The sequence below is a fragment of the Giraffa tippelskirchi genome, chromosome 3, assembly GCF_054371585.1.
Source record: "Giraffa tippelskirchi isolate mGirTip1 chromosome 3, T2T-mGirTip1v1.2.pri, whole genome shotgun sequence".
Taxonomy (NCBI): Eukaryota; Metazoa; Chordata; class Mammalia; order Artiodactyla; family Giraffidae; genus Giraffa; species Giraffa tippelskirchi.
The window spans coordinates 95,509,798-95,532,529 of NC_137277.1; the positions used below are offsets into that span (position 1 = coordinate 95,509,798).

Below are 22,732 nucleotides of genomic sequence, written 5' to 3' on the forward strand. Positions count from 1 at the left end.
GAAGCAATATCCAATTTTCTAACTAAATATGTTTACATTAGTACATTAGGAACAATCTCTGGTATCAATCCAAATCACTTAGACTAATGAGTATGAGTATAATTCACCTACTCCATTCTTAACTTTTCATGCCCCAAACACACACACACACACTCCTAGCACAGCCTTAGTATAAATTAGTTAAATCCCATATGTTAATGTAAATATTATTAATTCACTAATTTTAGATTGTCAAACAGCTGTTATTTGAATGTTCATCACCTGTCAGAGTTTATACTAAGCATTTTATATCTATTTTCCTAGTTATTCCTTACACAAAACAGAAAGTTGGGGATTATTATACTGATTATAGAAATGAAGCTATGAGCGTCACTATTTTCATTGGTTTCTGCTGTAAATGACAGTTTCAAGTTAGAGCCCAGTTTTTGTCCTGCCTTCTTCACTAATTCATGCTGCAGAGAAATATTGTTGTTTTAATTAATGACCTCAAAATGTCTGCCTCTTAAGATATTGTAGAGCTACATATGATAATACAAGCAAAAATTTGCCTAACTTGTAACTATAAAGTCAGATGTTTCTTAGGTTTAATGTGACCCAGTTACTAAGATAATACCCAGGATTTCCATAGAAAGTCACATTAAAATAGCATTTATAATGTTGCATTGTGGTCATCAGATCATTAAACTACTTTTTGCTAAATTGAGAAAAACTTCACATTACTTTCATTGATTTATATGGTACATTACTGAAAAATATGAAGCAAATTATACTGTTTATTTGACCTAGAAATGCTTTCATTCTCTGTCAGTTTAAGGATGCTACTTAAGTAGCCCATAATTATTACTGGCTTATTAGTTTAAAGATTCAAGCATTAATGTATGATACTTAAATCATTTCTAAAGTAGGATTCTTAAGCAGGGCTGCATTAATTCTGTGGGATTGCTTAATTTTGTATGTATGAAATATATGGAGTACTTACTATGTGGTAGGCATTGTTAAAGTTTTAAAATACTGTAAATCCTAAAATACTTAAAGTAACAGAGACAAGTAATTTTAAGCATACATCAGAATCTGTTCTATATCCTTGCCCATAAGTATACTGCATTCAGTGTTAAGCTGTACACTTGATAGGATTTCAACGGTAGAACATATGTGCTTTGTTCAATACATGGACTTTCAAAAAAGATCCCAAATTGCTAAAATGTTATGAAACCTGGATTAAACACAAAATCTAAAGTTCATTTTTGTAGAGGCTGAGGATGAAGGGAGGGGTGTTTTCCAGCCAGTGAGCAGCCATGATTGCCGTCTTCTATTTGATTCTATTATTGGCTGAATATAGATTGATGTACTTGTCTCCACTGTACCAATGTATAATGCATGAACACAATTACTGGGGTAATTTGAAACAGGATGCCTTTAATCTTCTGCTCAGATCAATCAGTTACAATACATAGATTATAGAATGTCCTATGATCTTACACTGAATCCTTAATAGAACTAATCTTAGAACTAAATGGGGTTGGAAAAAAATGTGAAGCCCACAGTGATTGCTCATAAGAACACAGACAATGAAACTTTAACCATCATATGTTTAATTATCTGGAATGAATGAACAGAGACCACACTAAAGTTTGTAGAGTAAGAAAGAATGCTTTGGGGAACAGTCATTTTTTTCTCTTGAAAAAGCCACTTTTCCACCTTTAAGGTGGAATTTCAAGGGTTTCCACACTTAGTAATCTGTGAAAGTTTGTATCCGACTCATAACTAGAGACATTGTGCACTGTTATCTTTTTCATGCCAATACATCTTGTTGTACGCAGAAAAATGTGTTTGAACTGCATTTGGAAATGCCCATTTCCCTGTAAAGCAATATTCATTCACTGAATTTACATGTACTTTGAAAAATATATTTGCCACACAACCTTGCTCTAACTTAATGTTATGTTACTATGCCTTTATAGTGTATATGAAACTTTAATTGCATTGCACACGATGTATGGTGTACTCATTTATTTCTGGAGCCCTTGATGCATTTTGGGAGGAATACATTTGAGCTTCGGTTTAACTAAGAAGCTAGTTAGAAAAAGAAGGTATTTTAGAAATGGGCAGCTAATTGCATTCTGTGTTTCTGTGGACATTCAGTGAAGACAAATTATGTATTTGAATGTATCAGGGACACTCGCCTGAGTTTGCAGTTCTGTTGTCTGTGGCTGAGTGTAGACAAGAGTGCAGTTGCTAATGGTAGAGTCAGAGTCAGCACCATGGATAGCTCCCCACGTTTAATACCTGGGAGAGGAACTCGTCGTTTCACAGGCTCTGCTGCAGCTAGCGATCAAAAAGATTTGCTTTTACTGAAAACGGGGAGAAAATACAGCCGTACATAGGAGGAGCGTGCCTGTTTATATTCCGAGAGAGGGAACTTCACGGATTCAGGAAAGCTCAAGTTACCATAAGAGCCTAAGTGTTGTCATAGAGTTTTATGTTTTTTGTTTTCTTTTTTAAGTAAAGCTAATTAACTGGAAAATTCAACATTCCCAGGCAAATGTCTCTGATTTATTTTAGTTACTTTGATATGAAAGATTGATAATTGTTTGTTATTTTTTTTCTTGGCTCGTGTTTCCTGGAGCAGAAATTAAAAGTTCTGTTTGTTTCCTCTTTATTTATTGCAATCCACACGATCACCTTCCTAATTTAACCCTCCTTCTCAGCCCTATGCAGTTCCATTCTCATTTTTTTTCACTTCAGGCTTTAATGTTGGAACTGAAAAAAAATATGAACTCGAGTTATTCAAGGCACAGGCAGAGCAGGCTAACGGACTGCAAGAACACCCAAAACTCGATTATGCAACTAGGTGTTTTGATAGGACTTTATCATCAGTAGAAACAAGAGGTTTGTCCGTGTTCTAGTTCAGTAGTGGTAGCAAATTCCATTAAGAGAAAGGGGCGTGGAGAGGACTGACTGTTAGGTTAAAGGAGATAACATAAATGAAAGGGAAAGAAGCAAGAAAAACTAGAAAAACAACTTAGAAAACACCATCCCCTGGCATGGCTTGTCACATGATTTCTCAAATCTCCAGGACTATTTGGACAAAAGTGTACGTATACCATGAGATTCCCGAGTTAGCAGGCTCTGAAAATCAAGAACACAGAGGACTAGTCTCTCCCTTGAACCCTTTCCTATCCTATAGAGATGATTTCTTAGACATGGTATAAGAGAGCAGAATGGTGTGCCTAGTGTGTTCAGAAGATGAGTGGCACGGGAGGTCACAACAAAGCTGGTAACTCTTAGCCCCACCCACCTTTTGTTCTTTCCCCCTCTTGCCCAGCCTCACCCGTTTCAAACTCTTTCCTTGTTTTGTACCAGTTGCTTGCACAGTCTTTGGCTTTCCCGTCTTTCTCGCAACCTATGAGAGAGACCTAATCAACCCCAAGTCTTGCAACTCCTCAGGGGCTCAAGCAGTGGAACTGGGCATGCTCAGCGGTGGAGCCAGCAGCCTCCAGTCTTTCGGAGGCGCGGCTCAGCGCCGGGTTGGGACAGGAGTGCCAATTCAGCGTAGGCTTCAGCGCCCACCTCCGCCGCCGAGCCCAGGCATCCGAGCTGCTCCCTGAGGCGAAACCTGCACCCTTAAGTGGCTCATCCTCAGTCTTCAACCTCCTGAGCCACCAAAGCTTAGAGCCACCAAAGCTTCACCCAGGAACTGTTTTTTCCCCACCTATCTTTTCTTTACAGCTAAGGGTGTTTTAGCTACTGCGGCGTGAGGAGCTCAGGAATGGGGCCCTGTGGCTGGTGGCCTCAGAGATCACCTTCCCAGTGTAGCTGTTTGTCACTGAGTTTTGGAGATTTCTTGGCTGGCTTCCGCTAAAGCACGCTTGAGTAATCCGAGCTGTAGCGGCGCCCAAGCTGCCGGGATAAAGGGAGCGTGTGTGTGTGTGTGTGTGTGTGTGTGTGTGTAGGGGGAGAGGGCGGGGATAGAAACGTCAACCATCCCCCCCAACCCCAGCCTCCTTTTCTTTCTCCCCTTCCTGCAAAAGCTGCACAAGTCTCTCATCCCAACCCCCTTCTTCCCCCACCTCCCACTCCCCCCCAGCTATCCTTACAGCTCTGGGCAACCGCCAGGTTAAGCCCATTTGCACTGGGAAATTGACGCTGTTTGGGAGAAGAGAAACAGATCGATTGCCCTTGTGACTCCCCGCCCCCCTCCCCATCCCCACCCCCACCGCTCCCTCCTTCCTTCCCTCCCCCGCCACCTCCCCTCACCCCGCCTCCTTCCCTCTCCCCACCCCCAAACCCTCTCACCCGCGGCAGTCCGGTGTGAGGTCCCCTCCAGAAGGTGAGGGGAATGGATTGGACTCCGGTAGGGAAAGCGGGTGTCTAGAAGTGGTGCTAATGGGAAGAGATTTCTGGTTTCAAAAGAGGATGCTCTGCCACAAAGAGCGGCTGGCGCGCTGGCCTGGGCTCTAGCCGAGGAGAGATCCCGGGAGAACTCCAGAGCTCGCGGGGAGCGCTCCTTGGAAGACCGGGGTCAACATGCCTGTTCGCAGGGGGCACGTGGCACCACAAAACACATTTTTGGGGACCATCATACGGAAATTTGAAGGGCAAAGTAAGTTCATTTGTTCTCTTCTCTCTCCCTCGCTTTTCGCTTTGATAGTGCACTTGGCGTCTGCCGCTTCCAAGCTGAGGAGTCTCGGGGCTCCGTCAAGTTCAGAGACTGTGAAACGGAGCCAGGAGGCTCGAATGGCAGCGCAAGTGTTCTCCCCGTGATATTAATTTTGATTTACATTTTAGATTATGGTCTCCATTATAGAAGGCAATTTGATCCTCCTCTCCCACTGCTCCATTATCTGCCTTGCTACTTAATGTCCTACTCTTCTACTATCTTAAAGGGAACGTACTAGTGTAACGGGTTTATATTTCGTGGCTGTTTTATTGTAGACTTTTTGAAAGTCAGGAGCAGGGCAGAGCACACTATTGGAACGAGAGAATGTAAATGGTAGTAGCGATGTAAATGTCTATGCAAGCTGTATTTTACTTCTGTTAAATTGCAAGGCTGTGGTGTGACAGGGATGCTTGCTTGCTGCTAGTTTATAGAAGCTAAACTTTGCATTGAATCCATGCAAATCCCAAGCAGGAGAATGTGGGGAAAGCAGTATCTGATCCATGTTGATTCCCGAGGCAAACAGTTCATTATTTGAAGAATGTTTTTGTCCCTTTATTACCCCCTTAAATTTCCACTAGAAATTTAAAAATCAAACTGTAATAAGTAAATCCCACAAAGACTGAATGCAGAGAAATTTAATATTCTCATTTGTACTAATTATAGGGAATAAATTATTGTTATATAAATATATTGATTTTAGATCCTACACTAGTTAATTTATATCTGACGTTTCCTTTAAACTCCATTAACACACATCTAATTTTGTACATTGTGCAGTTATTTTGGTGCTGCATGTAGTGGTGGGAGGATATAATACCTTGTGTTCAAAAGAAACTTGTATATCCTGCTTCGTGTTTTATTTGGGAATAGTAAATATAATCTATGATCAAAATTAAGAAGCCTTTTGTATTAAAGTCCCTACCACTACGCAAAAATGTGAGGTCACCCAAAGTAAAAGTGAAAAGGTGGTTAACATGATATTTGCTGTGTGTGTGTAAATATTTTTGTCTTCTGGGTAATATATATTATGAAAAGGTGAACTTTTGCATTATTGAACTGCTAATTAATGTGAAATAGTTTCATTGCTAGTAGTTTCAGGATTTGTTATTTTTAACATGATGTGTGTCATATGCCTTAGAGAGCTAGAGAAAAGCCCAATCCAGGCATAATAACTACTTTAAGAAAGTTGTACTCTGAGGGCCAAGGTTGAAGTGAGGAACCTGACAGCTACAGGATGCTTCAGTGTTTGGGCTTTGAAAATATTTACCTTACAATTAAATGGCATTCTGGAAATATCAGTGTGCCAGCTGCTTGTCTGAGTGCTCATTAGGACCAAAGAGAGTTATAGGGCTTGAGAACTAAACTATTTGGGAAATGATACTCTCCAAATTTGAAGAAACGCTTCTTAGTACTTTTTGTTAAAACTACTCAGGGGACCATTCATTTCAGTTTTAGGGTGTCTGTGTCCAAGAAGTTAGTGATTTGGGAAGTACCTGCATTTCAGATTTCCTGTTATGCAACAAATTGTTTCACTGTTTGTAAGAATCTTGAGGAAGCTTTGTAAACGATACCATACTCTCTTCTTATTACAGATAAAAAATTTATCATTGCAAATGCCAGAGTGCAGAACTGTGCCATCATCTACTGCAACGATGGGTTCTGCGAGATGACTGGTTTCTCCAGGCCAGATGTCATGCAAAAGCCGTGCACCTGTGACTTCCTCCATGGGCCTGAGACCAAGAGGCATGATGTTGCTCAAATTGCCCAGGCGTTGCTGGGGTCAGAGGAGAGGAAAGTAGAGGTCACCTACTACCACAAAAATGGTAAAGTTGATCTATTTAGGATTCCTTGTGTTTTATTCCATTGAAATGAAATTTTGACAGTTGATTACTAAAAGTTCATAGGCAGAGAAACCCCAAATAGTCAGGTGAAGATACATGATTTGTTTATAGTGTTGCAGGAATCAAGGAATGTGGAGACTCTCCTCAGTGGATAGTAGGGACAGTTTCTTTTTTGAATGAGTACTCTGTACTCTTCAAAAGTGCAGTAACTTAATGTCACTGAGGACAAAACACCACAAATCAATCTCACTGTTCCCTAAGGAATAAAGGCTAGTAATTTACTGGTTGTGTTGATATGCATTTGGTTGGGGAGAAATACAGAGTTTTATTTCAAGAAAAGACTTACAGACGAAACAAAGTCTTACAGAAAAATGTCTATCTGAAACTAAAACTGTTATAGTTACAAATATTTCTTGGCTCTTCAGCTTTATTTGATAGGCAACACTTTTTGTTTCTTTTGATGCTTTTCATGCAAGATTAAGGATGACATATAGGAACTTATAAAACTGGTCTAGTAAACCTATGTATATTCAAATAACAGTCTATTCATGTATTCAAGATTTATTCTAAAATAAGAAATGGAGAAAGGGAACTATGATATGTAGAATTATTGGTATTCGTTTTTACAGCTGCAGCAAAACTGGCATCTGAAACTTAAGGTCATACCTCCACTTCAAGGGCATGTCTCCTTTTAGGATTGCTTTGGAAGCATAAGTACACTAGACCTCTAATAGTTCTCAAAGAAATACACATTTAGTGGGCATGCATTCTTTAAATATATAATATATTTATATGAACTTATGTGTATAAGTATTCAGATATACCCATTTAAAGTATATACTTTCTCATGTATACACTTAATGATATCTGACAATTTGAAGCTTAAAGGCAAATAGATTAAAAAGGAATTTTATAGGATTTGTTGATATTGCCTTAGCATTTTTTAAATTCTATTGTTAGAAATCAGTGAGGCAGAGGGGTATCTAATCAAATATTTAGGTAACTCTTAAAGTTTATAAATGAGTGATGTGTTATAATGACTCATCATTTGGTAAGATACATTCTAACAGGGAACAGGTTTAGCTCTTCCTCCTATTTTCTTATAATTAAATATTTCATGATAGAAAACATACAATTATTAAATTACTAGATTATCCTTAACATCAATTTGAATGGGTATGAGTAACAAAGTATGACTGGAACAGGTCTGTGTAACTTTGGATTAATCTGGAATGAAACCAGTTATATCATTATCAATCAAATAGAGTTTTTAAAGTTCTCATTTCCCTGCTACTTTTTAATCAGGAGGGTTGGCATACTAGAAATAGTCTAATTGCTCTGTTGTCTTGAAAGCATTTCTTGGATGGAAGCTCTCACTACCCAAATGCAGCTCATCTTCTTTATGTGTGTATCTGATACCAACAGTTTGGACTTTTGGAATAATTTGAATGTCTTGACATTTTGCCTTATGAATATCTATCATGATGTCCCCACTGTCTATATTGTGGTTACCGTAAGGTGTATTGGTCATAATATTTTCTGGTACACTTCAGAATTTTTTCAGCTTATAGAATTTAACTATATAATGAATCTGGACTGTATAGTTCACTTAGATAACTATAATTTTCAAGTTATATTTTCAAATAGAAAAAAGTGTTACTTAATAAGCTGTAAGTAAAATGGTAATGTTTTGAAGCCTAGTTTATTTTGTACAATGTGACTGTGTAAAATGGTCTCAAAACAATTTTAAAAAGCATTTTAATGTGGAATCACAAACATGGATGTAAAATTTTCTACAGTGAAGATGCTGGTACATTGACTAATGCAAATCTTTCTATCAGTGATTGCTTGTTTATAATGAATTAAAATCTCCTTGTTTTAGACAAGGAGTCTTTATTTGGAAGCTTGTTTAGACATATAAATATCAACTTTTGTTGATAATTTTGATTCTGTTGGCTTCATTTTCACATGTGACTCAGTCTACAAGGACTTGAGTTTCTGTAGAATCAATGACAAATGCTGCCTATTGTGCTTTTTTTGATGTGGGGAACATCAGGTGATGGGCCAAGCTTTTTTTTTTTCCCAAAGAAAAATATTAATTTGAGTGACCTTTGTAAATTGAGAAGACACAGTCAGACTTAATTTCTCTGAATGTAATCAACTTGTGTTTTTGCTACTAATACAGCTGCCTTGAATAGAATCTTCTGAGTGTATTGGTTTTATTCACATGGCAACTAAAAAATCAGTTAGAGCTTGTGAAGTTCAAATGCTTTTAAAGTCTCATCTCTTAGAGACCTGCCAGCCAGCTCTACATTTATAAAAGTAGGGAAGGACAAGCACTAACACTTTCATTGGTTTGTTTCCGAAAGTTTCCCTAAATCTTTATTATTGAGGTCATTTACTTTTGACAGGTTCTTGGTTTCTTAAGTATATATGGTAAATGCCTCCTTTACTTATTCTTTATTTAGCATTTCACTGGGGTATGAATTGTGATGCGGTATGCACAATGAGCAAATTAACAAAAAGTTGAGATGTACTATTTTCCACTTTTTCCATTCACTCACATTGGAGTACAAAAATATGAGCATAGCCTTATTTCTGAAAGAATGTTTTCCAGAGTGGCCCAGAGGCTCATAAGTAGTTTAAACTTTTGATCTGTGTGATGAGTTCTTGATGAGGTGTACGTGAGCCACATGGTCACCATTGTGAAGCAGTACTTGCTACCATACTCTTTCCAGTGATTTTTTTTTTTTTTTAACCAGGTACAACTGGGCTTGCTGTTTACCAGAATATCAGTTTTTATAAACCTGGTTATTTGCAGTAGAAATATTTGACAGCCCGTCCTTTGAGGATTCTATTTTACAGCTTAACTCATTATTGCATAAATCATTCTTGGCAGCTGTGAAATACTGCTTGAGGTGATAAAGCTGTAAATCTTTTGACATAAAACTCTAATTATACAAAACTATAATTATGCTGAAGCTTATATAAGGACAAGCATGTATTTTAATAGCATAATATGTGCATTTTAAAAATACCTTTTTAGCAAAAGTGATTGAGAAATAGCAAACACTTCAATTATTAACCCACTCATAGTTTGGAGATGATGTTAGTGGTAAGGTAACAGAAGAACAATTTAGTTGGTCATCCTTTAAGTTATTGCTCATCTGGTCTGGGGTGTGTTGTGAAACAGAGCTGGCTAGTTGAAGTGCTAAACCATTTCCATCAGATCTACATATGTAATTTTTACCTTAAATTATCAAGCCACTCTAAACATTTGGAAAGATCAAAGTAAATTTTTCCAAAAGAAGTAAAGGTCTTACCTCGGTAGAAAAACAGGACTTAAAATGCATTATTTTTAGAGGTTAGAGCATTTCTGTATTTTTGCCACTATACTTTCAGACATAGTGCAAAGGCAATTTTTTTTTGTTGTTGCTAGCAAATCAGAAATGCCCCCTTTTCTATGTTGCTTCTAAATGACTAAATGATGCGAAAGGGCTGAGGGAAGTCTTTTCCTGACCTACACAGGGACCAGATACAGACAGGGCACTAGTCATGTTGTGAAAAGTGTGAAAGTTGCTCAGTCATATCTGACTTTTTGCGACCCCATGGACTGCTCCGCCAGGCTCCTCTATTCCTGAAATTCTCCAGGCAAGCATACTGGAGTGGGTAGCCATTTCCTTCTTCAGGGGATCTTCCTGACCCAGGGATCAAACTCCCATCTCCTGCACTGCGGGCAGATTCTTTACAGTCTGAGCCACCAGGGAAGCCCAATCATGCTGGGACCAGTGTAAAGTTCCAGAGGTGTCATTTGATTCAAATCAACTCAAGAAAGGTTTTGGTTTGGTAACACTGAATCTACCATCTCTAAGAATTATTTGAAAAGACCTTATGGAAAACGCTATGTTGTTAGGAGTAAAAGTGAAGGTGCACACTGAGTGCCACCTCTCTCCAGGCGAAGGTCTTAGGCACCTGAGAAATAGTGGGAGGAGATGCGAAGGATGATCCAACTTCATCTCTACTTTCAGGATGTTTTCATCATAGGGTGACTAAAGTTCATTTCTACCTTCTAAATCCCAAGATGTTGTCTTGAAATTATTTTTAAAGAAAAAAAGACTACATAGACTACGAAATGAAGAAGCTTTTATATAAATGAAGAAAGAATTTAGGGTTTACGGTTAATTACCATTCTTCCTCTATTCATCAAAGCTAAAATAAACTTGTATATTTCCTGTTATTTTTTTCATTTGTGCATAATACAGACTTTATTAAAGAAGCAATGAAGTTTAGTTAAAATTTTAATAGCTCAAAATAAATCTTATAGTAGCTTTATAAAGTTATATGGCATGCAGATATTCAGATCTGTTAATTCCTGAATTGTGTAGTAGAGATAAAGATGGTAGTTTTGAGAGGAAAATTGAAGTGTGTTTTGTGTGTGTGTAATTCAAGCAACAAGAAAGTTTGCCAGGGAGCATCTTGCCTAGAATTTGTTTTGGTGTTCATTTAAATTTTCAGTTTGTACATTTTTCTGTTCTGTCCAATAGTATTTAGTAACAAGAGTAACATAAACTACATTTTCTTTTACATATCTAAATTTCATTGGGCTTCCCTAGTGGCCCAGGTGGTAAAGAATCTGCCTGCAATGCAGGAGACCCAGGTTTAATACCTGGGTTGGGAAGGTCCCCTGGAGAAGGGAATGGCTACCCAGTCCAGTATTCTTCCTTAGGGAATTCCATAGATAGCTAAAGTCCTTGGGGTTGCAAAGAGTATATTTCATAGACTCTAGTAGTTATTTTATAGAATTTAGATTTGATCAATTGTATTTGTTGATAAAATAAGATTTCTCAACACTCCTCCTCATAGTTTGAAAACTTTACTTCATTATTGTTCCAAGTGAAAACAAAATATCCTAAAAATGTGGGTGCGCTCTGTTCACCTCTAAGCAGGTTTGGTGCTGGAAAAAAGCTGAATTGTCTGCCAGCCTGAGAAATAACTGCTCAGTTACTTTCTCACCCAAGGGGCTTGAGAACAGGGTCAGCTTAGGGCTGTAGGCATATGCTAGATTTAGTGGAAGGAACTGATTTCTCTGGCTTCTATTGGCTTCCAGTGTTGTTTTCATTTTTATTTTTTGGCTATAAATAGTCACTAAATCAATTACTGGCGGTCAGTGGCAGAGAGAGCCCTAGAATAATTGATTCACAGGGAAGTAGCAGTTTGGAGTATGAGATGTTAAGACATCAACATTCATTTGGCCATCTAATCTAGAAACCTCAGTGTCATTTTCTGTTGTTTCCTCTCTCTTCTCCCTAAACCAATTGTTCACTAATTCCTTTCACTATTTACGTTTGAAATATTTCCTAATGACAACCCTACATTCCCATCGCTGCCAAGTGCCCTGTTGAAGCCCTCTTCATCCTTCTTCTAGAGGAGAACTAATGTTTCCCTCCCTTTGCAATTCACTCTCCACTATACCAGCAGAGAGCTATTTCTGAAATGAAAATCACATACCAGTGATAATTATCAGAGTCAGGCATCACTGTAAATGAATTTCATATACTAAATAATGAATACAACAATCCTGTAAGATACATGCTCTTATTATCCTTAGGAGAACCCTACACCCCATGGAGATGAACTTAGCAAGTCACACTTAAGTGATGATGCCCAAACCTTTAAAAACTTTTCCATATTTTCTGCTCAACGTACTCAGGTCATACTTTGGCTTAAAAAGCTATCTTAACTCCTTAAAACTCTCACAAATAAAGTTCTGGACTCTTTAATACATGGTGCCTTCAGAGTTGAATTCACTTGGGTTTTCAAGTAGAGTGTGTTTAGAGAACTAGGTGGATTCCCAGTTCTGACAGTTACTAGGTGAACTCAATCAAGATTACCTTCTTGGTGCCTCAATCTCCTTTTCTGTTGTATATTTGGAAATAACATCTACTTTGTTAGGCTGATTGATTGTTTTATATAGAACAAAGTACATGGCATTATTCCTAGTCTGATTTCTTGCCCATAAACTGTGCTTGATAAGTATCAATTAATTGAATCTTGGCAACTTTGTTTTTCCTATAAATCTTATGTTCCCATAATACTTCACTGCTCAGAGTTTCTCAAAGAAGCCATGCCCTTTTATGTCACCATAGCTTTGTTCACCCTTCAGAAGTCTTCCTTTATCTATAATAAACAAAGTCTCAGTGATTAGATTGTCTTTCCCTCAGCTTCTCACCCTAAAGAAACCATTGTCATCCTTCCAAAGGCAGATCAAAACAAGTCTTCTAATGCCTCCACTGTTTATTCCTGAACCGCTGCATCTCTCCCACCCTTGGTTCTCAACTCCAGTGTAGCACCTGGAGTGTGCTATGTGTCATTATATGTTGTGAATTTTGAGCTCATTCAAGGAAAATGCCAAGTCTTATTAATTTCTGAGTTCAGAATGTATGGAAAACTGTCTGGTATGAACTATGTGCTCAATTAGCATTCACACAAAGAATGAAGAGAGGATTAGAAATGGAACCGAAGAATTGGGGCAACAAGAAACAGATTAACATCAGGAGAGGTTGTGAAAAGTGTAATTAAAGGGAAAGTGTGATGTTTTGATTTTTCTTATCTTCTTAAGAATACTTCTAAAGTGTTAAGAACAATTTTCAACATCGTTATATTAATGGACCTATTTCTTTGCTTAATAAGCTAAGGTATTAAATAACCTTCATAGCCGGTAGCTATGCAGATAGCTAAAAAAATATTTAGCAAAAATGATAAGCTATTGATCAGGAATTCTCAATAATTAGTAGTAATAATCAATAGTTGCCCATGTCACTCACTAACCAGTAAATCAAAATGATGCTTACTAGTGTCTCCAATTCGGAGAAGGCAATGGCACCCCACTCCAGTACTCTTGCCTGGAAAATCCCATGGACGGAGGAGCCTGGTAGGCTACAGTCCATGGGGTCACTAAGAGTCGGACGACTGAGCGACTTCACTTTCGCTTTTCCCTTTCATGCACTGGAGAAGGAAACGGCACCCCACTCCAGTATTCTTGCCTGGAGAATCCCAGGGATGGGGCAGCCTGGTGGGCTGCTGTCTATGGGGTCGCACAGAGTCAGACACGACTGAAGCGACTTAGCAGCAGCAGCAGCAGTGTCTCCAGTTATATCTGTATAGCAGCCAAAGTTCTCTTCTAACTTGAATTCATTGCTGTGTTTCACACAGTTCCTGCAGGAACTTACAAGTTAGACAGTACTGGCATTTTATACCTAGTAGAACGTCTCATTCCTCACTGTTTCCTTGAGAATTCTTAATTGACAGTGAAAGTTGATCTCAGGGTCAGTCAATAATGAGTGTTAAATCTAAAATTATAAAATTAGCTTATTAAAAATATAAATAATAATTCTTAATTGTTACTGTCAAAGGAACACTTTCTCTCTTTGCCCTGCTGTCTACATTTAGCAAAATTATAGAACCACCAAGAAGCAATAGAATCAGGCAGCAGTAAGACATTAATCACCATAGTGAAGAAATTTGTCCTATTACTGAACAATTAGGAAGGTCAAATTGCCACTTGTCACAGATGGATTACAAGAAAACTGAGTACCAGCCTTCTATTGCTGTGACTATTTCGTATCGTCCTCTTGCTTCTTTAATTTATGTAAAATATCTAATTGAAAAAAACCAAGGCACTCTTTCTGTGAACAGTTTAAATTAGGACAGAGGCAGCCCCTGTGCCCTTTAGTCTGTTAAATGGGCACATATGTGTACAAGCTCTCCTGTGTGTGGTTTCCACTGTTTGGTGGAGTGTCTCACACTACTTTTTACTTCTGTTTATTTATTTACCTCTGTCTGTGGTGGATCTTCATTGCTACATGAGGGCTTTCTCTAGGTGCAAGGAGTGAGGGCTACTCTCTACTTGTGGTGTGCGGGCTTCTCATTGCATCGGCTTCTCTTGTACAGAGCATAGACTCCAGGTGCACGGGCTTCAGTAGTTGCAGCACGCAGGCTCAGTAGTTATGACTTGCTGGTTCTAGGGTATCTGGGCTTCAGTACTTGTGACACGTGGGCTCAGTAGTTCTGACTTGTGGGCTCCAGAGCACAAGCTCAGTAGTTGTGGCACATGGGCTTAGTTTCTCCATGACATGTGGGATCTTACCCAACCAGGGATCAGACCCCATGTCCCTTGCATTGTCAGGCAGATTCCTTTCCACTGCACCACCAAAGAAGTCCTACTTTTTACTTCTAAAAAGGGTAAAATAGCCTGGACTGGTGCTTGGTGATCAAGAATTTGGAACAAGTGAGAGAGGATTGGGGTGCATTTTGGCACTTAGTCGCACTCAGTTTGTAAAATAACTTCAAACTGAACCACACTGGTGAGCCTGGCAAGGCTGCCCAGGTCACCCTGCTTTTATTCACTTGATTTTTTCTTCCAGGAGGAAGAGTCAGAAGACACCAGGTAGAATCTCACCATTGCTGGTTTTATTGTCTCCTTTTTTTCTTCTTTCCTGAGAATCATTAGGAGTGTTTCTATTGTCGTTCATCGTTTTGATAGGACATTAGTTCTTATTTGTTGTTTAAAATATTGGTTTTGAGAAACACATAATAACTGCATGGGTTCAAGACAACTTAAAATGACCTTCTGTCATTAAAAATGTCTTCTCATACTTACCTCTGTGTTCAAAATACCATTTGTATTTCTATTCCATGAAATCTGTACTAATGACTCAAGATGGTGGGCATGATGACAAAAATTAAAGTATAAAATTGATGGTGGTTTCATAATCAATTTCTCAAGGTTCAAATAAAGAATGAAATCTTGGAAGAAACTAAATAAGGTGGTTATATGTTAAAAAAAAAAAAGAAACACTGTTTGTGTTAGAAAAGATCTCATATTGAAATCAGAGCCCTAAGTGTTTTGAATATATCCTTAGGGTATAATTAAGATCCCATTAATTCAATAAAATCAATTGTAGAGCCAAGTAACATTATACGTTGTGTGAATAATTTTTAATCAGGTTCCCACTTATTTCTCTTAGATAAATTATTTAAAATTTCTTCTGCTTTTGATAAAAATTTCTATGTACACCATCCATTTTCTTTAATCATGTTAATCAGTTGATGTTTAGCTGTGCATTTATTTTAGGTCTTTTATACACACAGCTGTGCACTCTGGGTTTTAATTTGTAGTAATATGAACTATAGTCCTTCACTTAATATAGATCTTCTCCCAAAGGATTAATGTTAATCGAGTTCCATTTCTTTGACTGACTATATAAATTACTTTATCTGATTTTCATGACAGCTTTGGGAGTAGATATCCCATTTTACAGATTAAAATAAAGTTCAGAGTAGAGAACTATTGATCACTGGGCAAAGTGGAGTTGAGATTTAAAATCTAGAATTTTCTATGCTTGCAAACTTTGCTGCCTCCAAATATTTTATACTTTTAAACTTTACCACATCCTATGTGTCCTAATTCTAGTTATTAATTATAGATTCTTACTGGTTGTATGTGGAGAAGGAAATGGCAACCCACTCCAGTATTCTTGCCTGGAGAATCCCAGGGATTCTCATACAACACTGGTTGTATGAGGTGTGAATCTGATTAATTTGCACCAAAGGGTGAATGAATGAAGCAAACTTCATCCTGAGCAATTTGTGTTTTAAATAGGACCATCATTCAGGATAAATCTCTATCTGGCAGATAATTCGATTTCGGTAGGGTGAGGATAGCTATTGTGTGCTTATAATCTTTGCATTGTTATTAATGGCGCTCTTTTTTTTTGCTCTTAAAAGTGTCTCTGTTTTGGACTGTCAACTTAGGTTTGGGGGACAGTTGTACTGAAGGGCTCCTCGGCTACTATGTGTCCAGTACTTATCCAGAAGGTCCAAAAGGAAATGTGTGTGGTAGTGTGATTCGGGAGCAGAAGCCCTATTATGTTCTTATCCTCCCTCCATCCTACAAGGAAGGTTTTATTTCCTGGCAAAATTATGTTATTTAACAAAATTTACCAAAATATTTAAGAAGGGAATCATAAATTTACTGGCATGCAGAGTCTTTGTTTTAATTAAATCATCTCCGGTTTTTTTCATCTTGGGCCAAACGTCAGACTCAGTTCTGCTACACACCCTATTGTCTTGTGCCTCCCAGCTCCTCCCAAAGGCTGCCATCCCCTCTTTTACATGATCTCTAAATTTCTCAGCCAACCTTGTCCTAACATTTTTTTCCCATCATCACTACAAGAACACCTATGAAATTACCTTGTAATAATTTATTTCTATGTCTGTCTCTTCCACTCAAACTGTCTGAAAGGACTTATCAATGTATTTATTTTAAAAAGGGAAAAAAATGGAAGGAAAGCAAACAAATAAATTTAAAGAACTAAGAAATATACTTGTTCACTGATGAAAATGTCAGCACATTCTAGAGAAGTCTCTCTCATTCAACAACCTGTATCTAGATATGAGAGATGTAAAAATTACCAACATACGTTGTTTATTAGTTGAGTAGCTTAACTTGCTGCCATATAGCTTATATTTTATGAAGCAATTTGTTTAATACTTAATAACCTGTAGCTTTTTCTAAAAAATCTGACAACTAGTCAGCCTTCTTTGTTCACCTAGAAGGAGACATGTGGTCAGGACAGTCCAGATAAATCCTTAATGCCTGCATAGTCAGTTGATTCTGGTAGGGCAAACACAGGTCAGTAAAAGGGAGAATATGTCAACATATGCTTATAATAATAAATGCAAGTTTGTAAGCCAACCTGGCTCTCCATGCATCTTGTTAATTGAATGTACATGATAAAATACTTATAAAAGCTTCAGTTCAGCTCAGTTCAGTCGCTCAGTCACGTCTGACTCTTTGCAACCACATGGACTGCAGCACACCAGGCTTCCTTGTCCATCACCAACTCCCGAAGTCTACTCAAACTCATGTCCATTGAGTCAGTGATGCCATTCAACCATCTCATCCTCTGTTGTCCTCTTCTCCTCCCACCTTCAATCTTTCCCAGCATCAGAGTCTTTTCCAATGAGTTGGTTCTTCGCATCAGGTGGCCAAATATTGGAGTTTCAGCTTCAGCATCAGTCCTTCCAATCAGTCTTGAATATTCAGGACTGATTTCCTTTAGGATTGACTGGTTGGATCTCTGCAGTCCAAGGAACCCTCAAGAGTCTTCTCCAACACCACAGTTCAAAAGCATCAATTCTTTGCTGCTCAGCTTTCTTTATAGTCCAACTCTCACATCCATACATGACTACTGGAAAAACCATAGCTTTGACAAGACGGACCTTTGTTGGCAAAGTAATGTCTCTGCTTTTTAATAAGCTGTTTAGGTTGGTCATAGCTTTTCTTCCAAGGAGCAAGCGTCTTAATTTCATGGCTGAAGTCACCATCTGCAGTGATTTTGGAGCCCCCAAAAATAAAGTCTCTCTCTGTTTCCTCATCTATTTGCCATGAAGTGATGGGACCAGATGCCATGATCTTAGTTTTCTGAATGCTGAGTTTTAAGCCAGCTTTTTCAGTCTTCTTTCACTTTCATCAAGAGCTTCTTTAGTTCTTCGCTTTCTGCCATAAGGGTCATGGCATCTGCGTATCTGCGGTTATTGATATTTCTCTCAACAGTCTTGCAGTTATTCTGATGTCTTTTTCTGCTATCTTTCTCCACACACTGAAAACAGCCTTGTACTTACATGTGTCTCCAAACACATTTAATTCTTTTGCCCCAACTCTGAGTCATGGATTGAGATTGTAAGGTCTGTATGGTGTCAGCAGACACTTCATCAGTCATATCCTGACACAGGATTTCAGTCAGCAAGGATTTCTTGTCTGTATCTCTCTCTCAAAGTGGATTAATTCTACTGTCAAAAAAAATAAAATAAAAGAACAAATAGAATAAAAGACATAATCTTGAACCTCAGAGATAGCCATTGTTAAAATGATGGCATGCATACGGTCCATAATTTTTCTATACAAATATGCACACGCAGACATACACTTACATATGTGCACACCCACTTTTTACACGATCAGAATAGCATTATATATACCAAACTCTCTCCTGTTTCCCTCACTGAAAAATTTATCCTGAACAGGTATGTGTTTTAATGATTGTATAATATGTATTACATGGCAAGTCCATAAATTATTTTAATATTCACAAAGTGTTACATTGAAGGAAGTAACATATTACCAGTAATATCTTATTATTGATCACTAACACTGCCAGTTCTTTACAATTATAAAAACATACTAATTTTTCCTTACTATGTATGTCTAGAAATGTAATTGCTGAGTAAAATGGTAAGTGTACCTAAAAAACTTTGGTGCATGTGTGCGTGCATGCTCAGTCACTTCAGTCATGTCAGACTCTTTGTGACCCCAAGGTCTATATAGCCCACTAGGCTTCTCTGTTCACGGAATTTTCCAAAAATTTGGTTCCTCTTGTCAAATTATATTCCACTTAAGTACACATTTCCTGTGTATAATAAAACTTGGTATTCATTTTAATTTTTGTTGACTCATTAAATAGTATCTTACTGTCTGACCACTGAATTTACTGCAAAATTTCTGTCAGAGAATGTATAGAAAATATTTAGAGCTAACAGTGATCAATATTGCCGAGCCTATGGAGCTATATGGACTGGATGAAGCAGAAGCTGGAATCAAGATTGCCAGGGAAAATATCAATAACCTCAGATATGCAGATGACACCACACTTATGACAGAAAGCAAAGAAGAGCTAAAGAGCCTCTTGATGAAAGTGAAAGAGGAGAGTGAAAAAGTTGGCTTAAAACTCAACATTCAGAAAACTAACATCATGGCATCTGGTCCCATCACTTCATGGCAAATAGATGGAGAAACAATGGAAACAGTGAGAGACTTTATTTTTGGGGGCTCCAAAATCACTGAAATTGAGAGACACTTGCTCCTTGGAAGAAAAGCTCTGACCAACCTAGACAGCATGTTAAAAAAGCAGAGACTTTACTTTGCCAACAGAGGTCTGTCTACTCAAAGCTGTGGTTTTTCCAGTAGTCATGTATGGATGTGAGAGTTGGACTATAAAGAAAGCTGAGTGCTGGAGAATTGATGCTTTTGAACTGTGGTGTTGGAGAAGACTCTTGAGAGTCCCTTGAACTGCAAGGAGATCCAACCAGTCCATCCTAAAGGAAATAGTTCTGTATAGTCACTGGAAGTACTGATGCTTAAGCTGAAACTCCAATACTTTGGCCACCTGATGCAGAGAGCTGACTCATTGGAAAAGACCCTGATGCTGGGAAAGATTGAAGGCAGGAGGAGAAGGGAACGACAGAGGATGAGATGGTTGGATGGCATCACCGACTCTATGGACATGAGTTTGAGCAAGCTCCAGAGTTGGTGATAGACAGGGAAGCCTGGCATGCTGCAGTCCATGGGGTCGCAAAAAGTTGGACACAACTGAGAGCCCTGAATTGAACTGATGGAGCTACAGGACTGCCCAGTATACTTCCTATACCAGGTTCTCTCTTCCAAAAACTGCTTCTCACATTGACATTTTCATTTCATTGATTTTCTGGCAGTTTTCCAAGCCTCAGATTCAGAAACTCATTCCAATTATTGACTGTTTAGCATTCCTTGAAGTTTTTGTTTTTTTTTTCTTTCTGTTTATGGGTTTGATTTTAAGTTATTTTCAGTATTGATTGTTGTCTATGTAAACTGATGAAAATCTTGATTAGTGAAAGGTTTTTATTCAGTAGTTTGCATATGAATATACAGTCATATATATAAATATATCTCAAAGTTTATAGCTTTGTTTAGATTCAAGTGATAGACATCAAAGGTAATAAATTCATAATAAATAAACTTCCAGCAAGGATTCCATGTAAGAGAAATGTTGTTCAGTCACTCAGCCGTGTCCAACTCTTTGTGACCCTATGGACTGCAACAAGCCAGGCTTTCCTGTCCTTCACTATTTCCCAGAGTTTGCTCAAACTCATGTCCATTGAGTCGATGTTGCCATTCAACCAAAATGTACTTATAACTATAAATGATATCAATTATTCAAAATTACACAATAATATGTGAAGAAACATACAAGCAACAGAAACTCAACATAATATTAAATAAGCTGATAACTTTATCCCAAGATAATACTATTGAAATGACTGCAGAGAACGATCATTCTCTTTCTAGGCTGCCTTACTTAATCAGGACATGCAGAGCTCAGGTAATCTGATCTTTCTAGCTGTGACTCAATTCTTAGGTTTTCCCTCCAGGTGTTCTTTATAATGAATGTCACTTAACCAAGACTCAGTAGGATTTATGGATTCCCAAATTGCTATTCTCGGAATTTGCTCCCTGAATGAAGGAGGACTGTACAAAAATTCCACTAATGATGCATAGTTTCAACTGTCTTATTCATTGGCATCTATTTAGTTCTCACTCTAAAATTGCAGGACTTGTTTCTTTGCACAGTTCATGTTTCTAGAATTGAGCAGAAGGCGTCCTACTAAAATTTCATACCCCTCAACGTTCATTATTTTAAATAAGGTCAGAACAATGTGAATACAGTGCGAGTTACACAGCATTTGTTTTAAATATTGGCTCCTTTGAGGATGCCAATAACTTAAATGATGAACTTCCCTCTGGAGCATAACTCATTTAAAAGAATTCTGTTAGTTAGTACTTTTAGTTGTTAATCTAAATTTTTTCAAAAATTTGAGGAATGGTGAATATGTTTTCTAAATCTTTACCAAGTAAGAATTTTACACTACTCTTGAGTTTTCTTCACTAATAGAAAATAAAGCTAAATGTTTGAACTACAGCTCAGCTACAGAAATGAAAATTAACCTCAACTGTAAAAAATAGGCAAGAGAAGCTTCATAAATACTTCATATATGACATTTGAAACATAACAAGTAACATTTTAATTTTTTTTCAGAAGAGAGTGCTTAGAGATAGATTTTAGCTACAATATCTGAGGTTATAGAATTAAAATATTAAAATATAAAAAATGAAGATGAAACTGACCTTTTAATTATTTTTGCTGCATGTTGGAATCCTGAGAAAAAACAAACAAGAAATTCCAGGCATTATCTTTTCATTCTAGCAGAAGTAATCATGCTAACTCTGTTAAAGAGTTCAACAAACATGCACTAAAAAAAAAAAAAAGAAAGAAAATTTATTCTAAAGTAATGAACTTATAACCAGGCAGGGCTTTCTTACTCCCAACTCCATTGTTTCAGAATTAGAATAACCATCCTCTTCTCTCTCCACACCCATTTTAATCATAACTCAAGCAAAAATCAGATCTTGGAATTTTTTCTTTTTGTTGATTTTAGTTTATTTATGTTTGTGTACTCTGGTATCTTGCTAATGAGTTCAAAGACTAGGCTTCCAAAATTATCTATAGCAGCGTACATGTTATTCTGTAACTGGGATGAATTAAGTAGTAGACTGTGGTATGAGCACTTAAATTGATATTAATAACTTTCATTTTTTGAGTACTTACAATGTGCCACTAATCCTGTGAAATCTCATTTTTTCCCCAATCTTCAGGACATCTTATGAAGTAGGTATTTGATTATTCCCATTTTATAGATTGAAAAGATGAAGTCAATAAGTTTTCCCAAGGCTACCCAAGTGAAATATAACAAAGCTGTGATTTAAGTGTAGGTTGTCTTCTTTCAGAGCCTCTGCCCTCAGAACCCTACTCTACCACCTCAGGCCCCCTCCTCTCCATGTAAGCTCTCTAAAACACACAGTGCACACAATCCACACAAATTTGACATTAGAGTTAAGTTCCATCTTAATAGAAAAATGTAAATTGTTTCTGGATTTTAGACACTTAAATGTTTTAAATTTTGAGGCTTCTAATTTTCTCTCAAATGCCATTAAGTAAACACTTATTTCTGGTGTTTCAGAAATACTTTAAATTCACCTTTGTTTCCCCCATGCCTGAAGTAGTTGCTCAACAAATAAATTCTTTAAATAAATATATAAATGAATTAAACCTGAGGCAAACTCTCTTAACCATTTGATCTGTCTGTTACTTCTTCAATAATGTGTAAGTTGTCTTTTGCCTGTTTGAAAGGGATGATAAAGAAAGAGCATACCACTCAGATATTCCTTCAAGAGAAACACGGGCATCTTGAACAGATGTTTTCACACCTACATGTTCATCGTAACAGTATTCACAGTAGCCAACAGGTAGAATCAACGTTAGTGTCCATCAAGAGATGAATGAAAAAGCATGATGTA

At 37.5% G+C, this 22,732-nt stretch overlaps 1 protein-coding gene across 2 annotated transcripts in view; it reads left to right on the top strand.

The window, feature by feature from the left end:
• Window positions 1-4,278: 4,278 nt before the first annotated feature.
• Window positions 4,279-22,732, top strand: part of KCNH7 (potassium voltage-gated channel subfamily H member 7) — a 509,719-nt gene continuing 491,265 nt past the window's right edge. For both annotated transcript variants that reach the window (XM_081581582.1, XM_081581581.1), the window contains exons 1-2: window positions 4,279-4,603; window positions 6,253-6,483. In XM_081581582.1, the coding sequence (XP_081437708.1) occupies window positions 4,528-4,603; window positions 6,253-6,483 (307 nt within the window). In that variant the 5' untranslated portion in view covers window positions 4,279-4,527. The remainder of the gene's footprint in view (window positions 4,604-6,252; window positions 6,484-22,732) is intronic.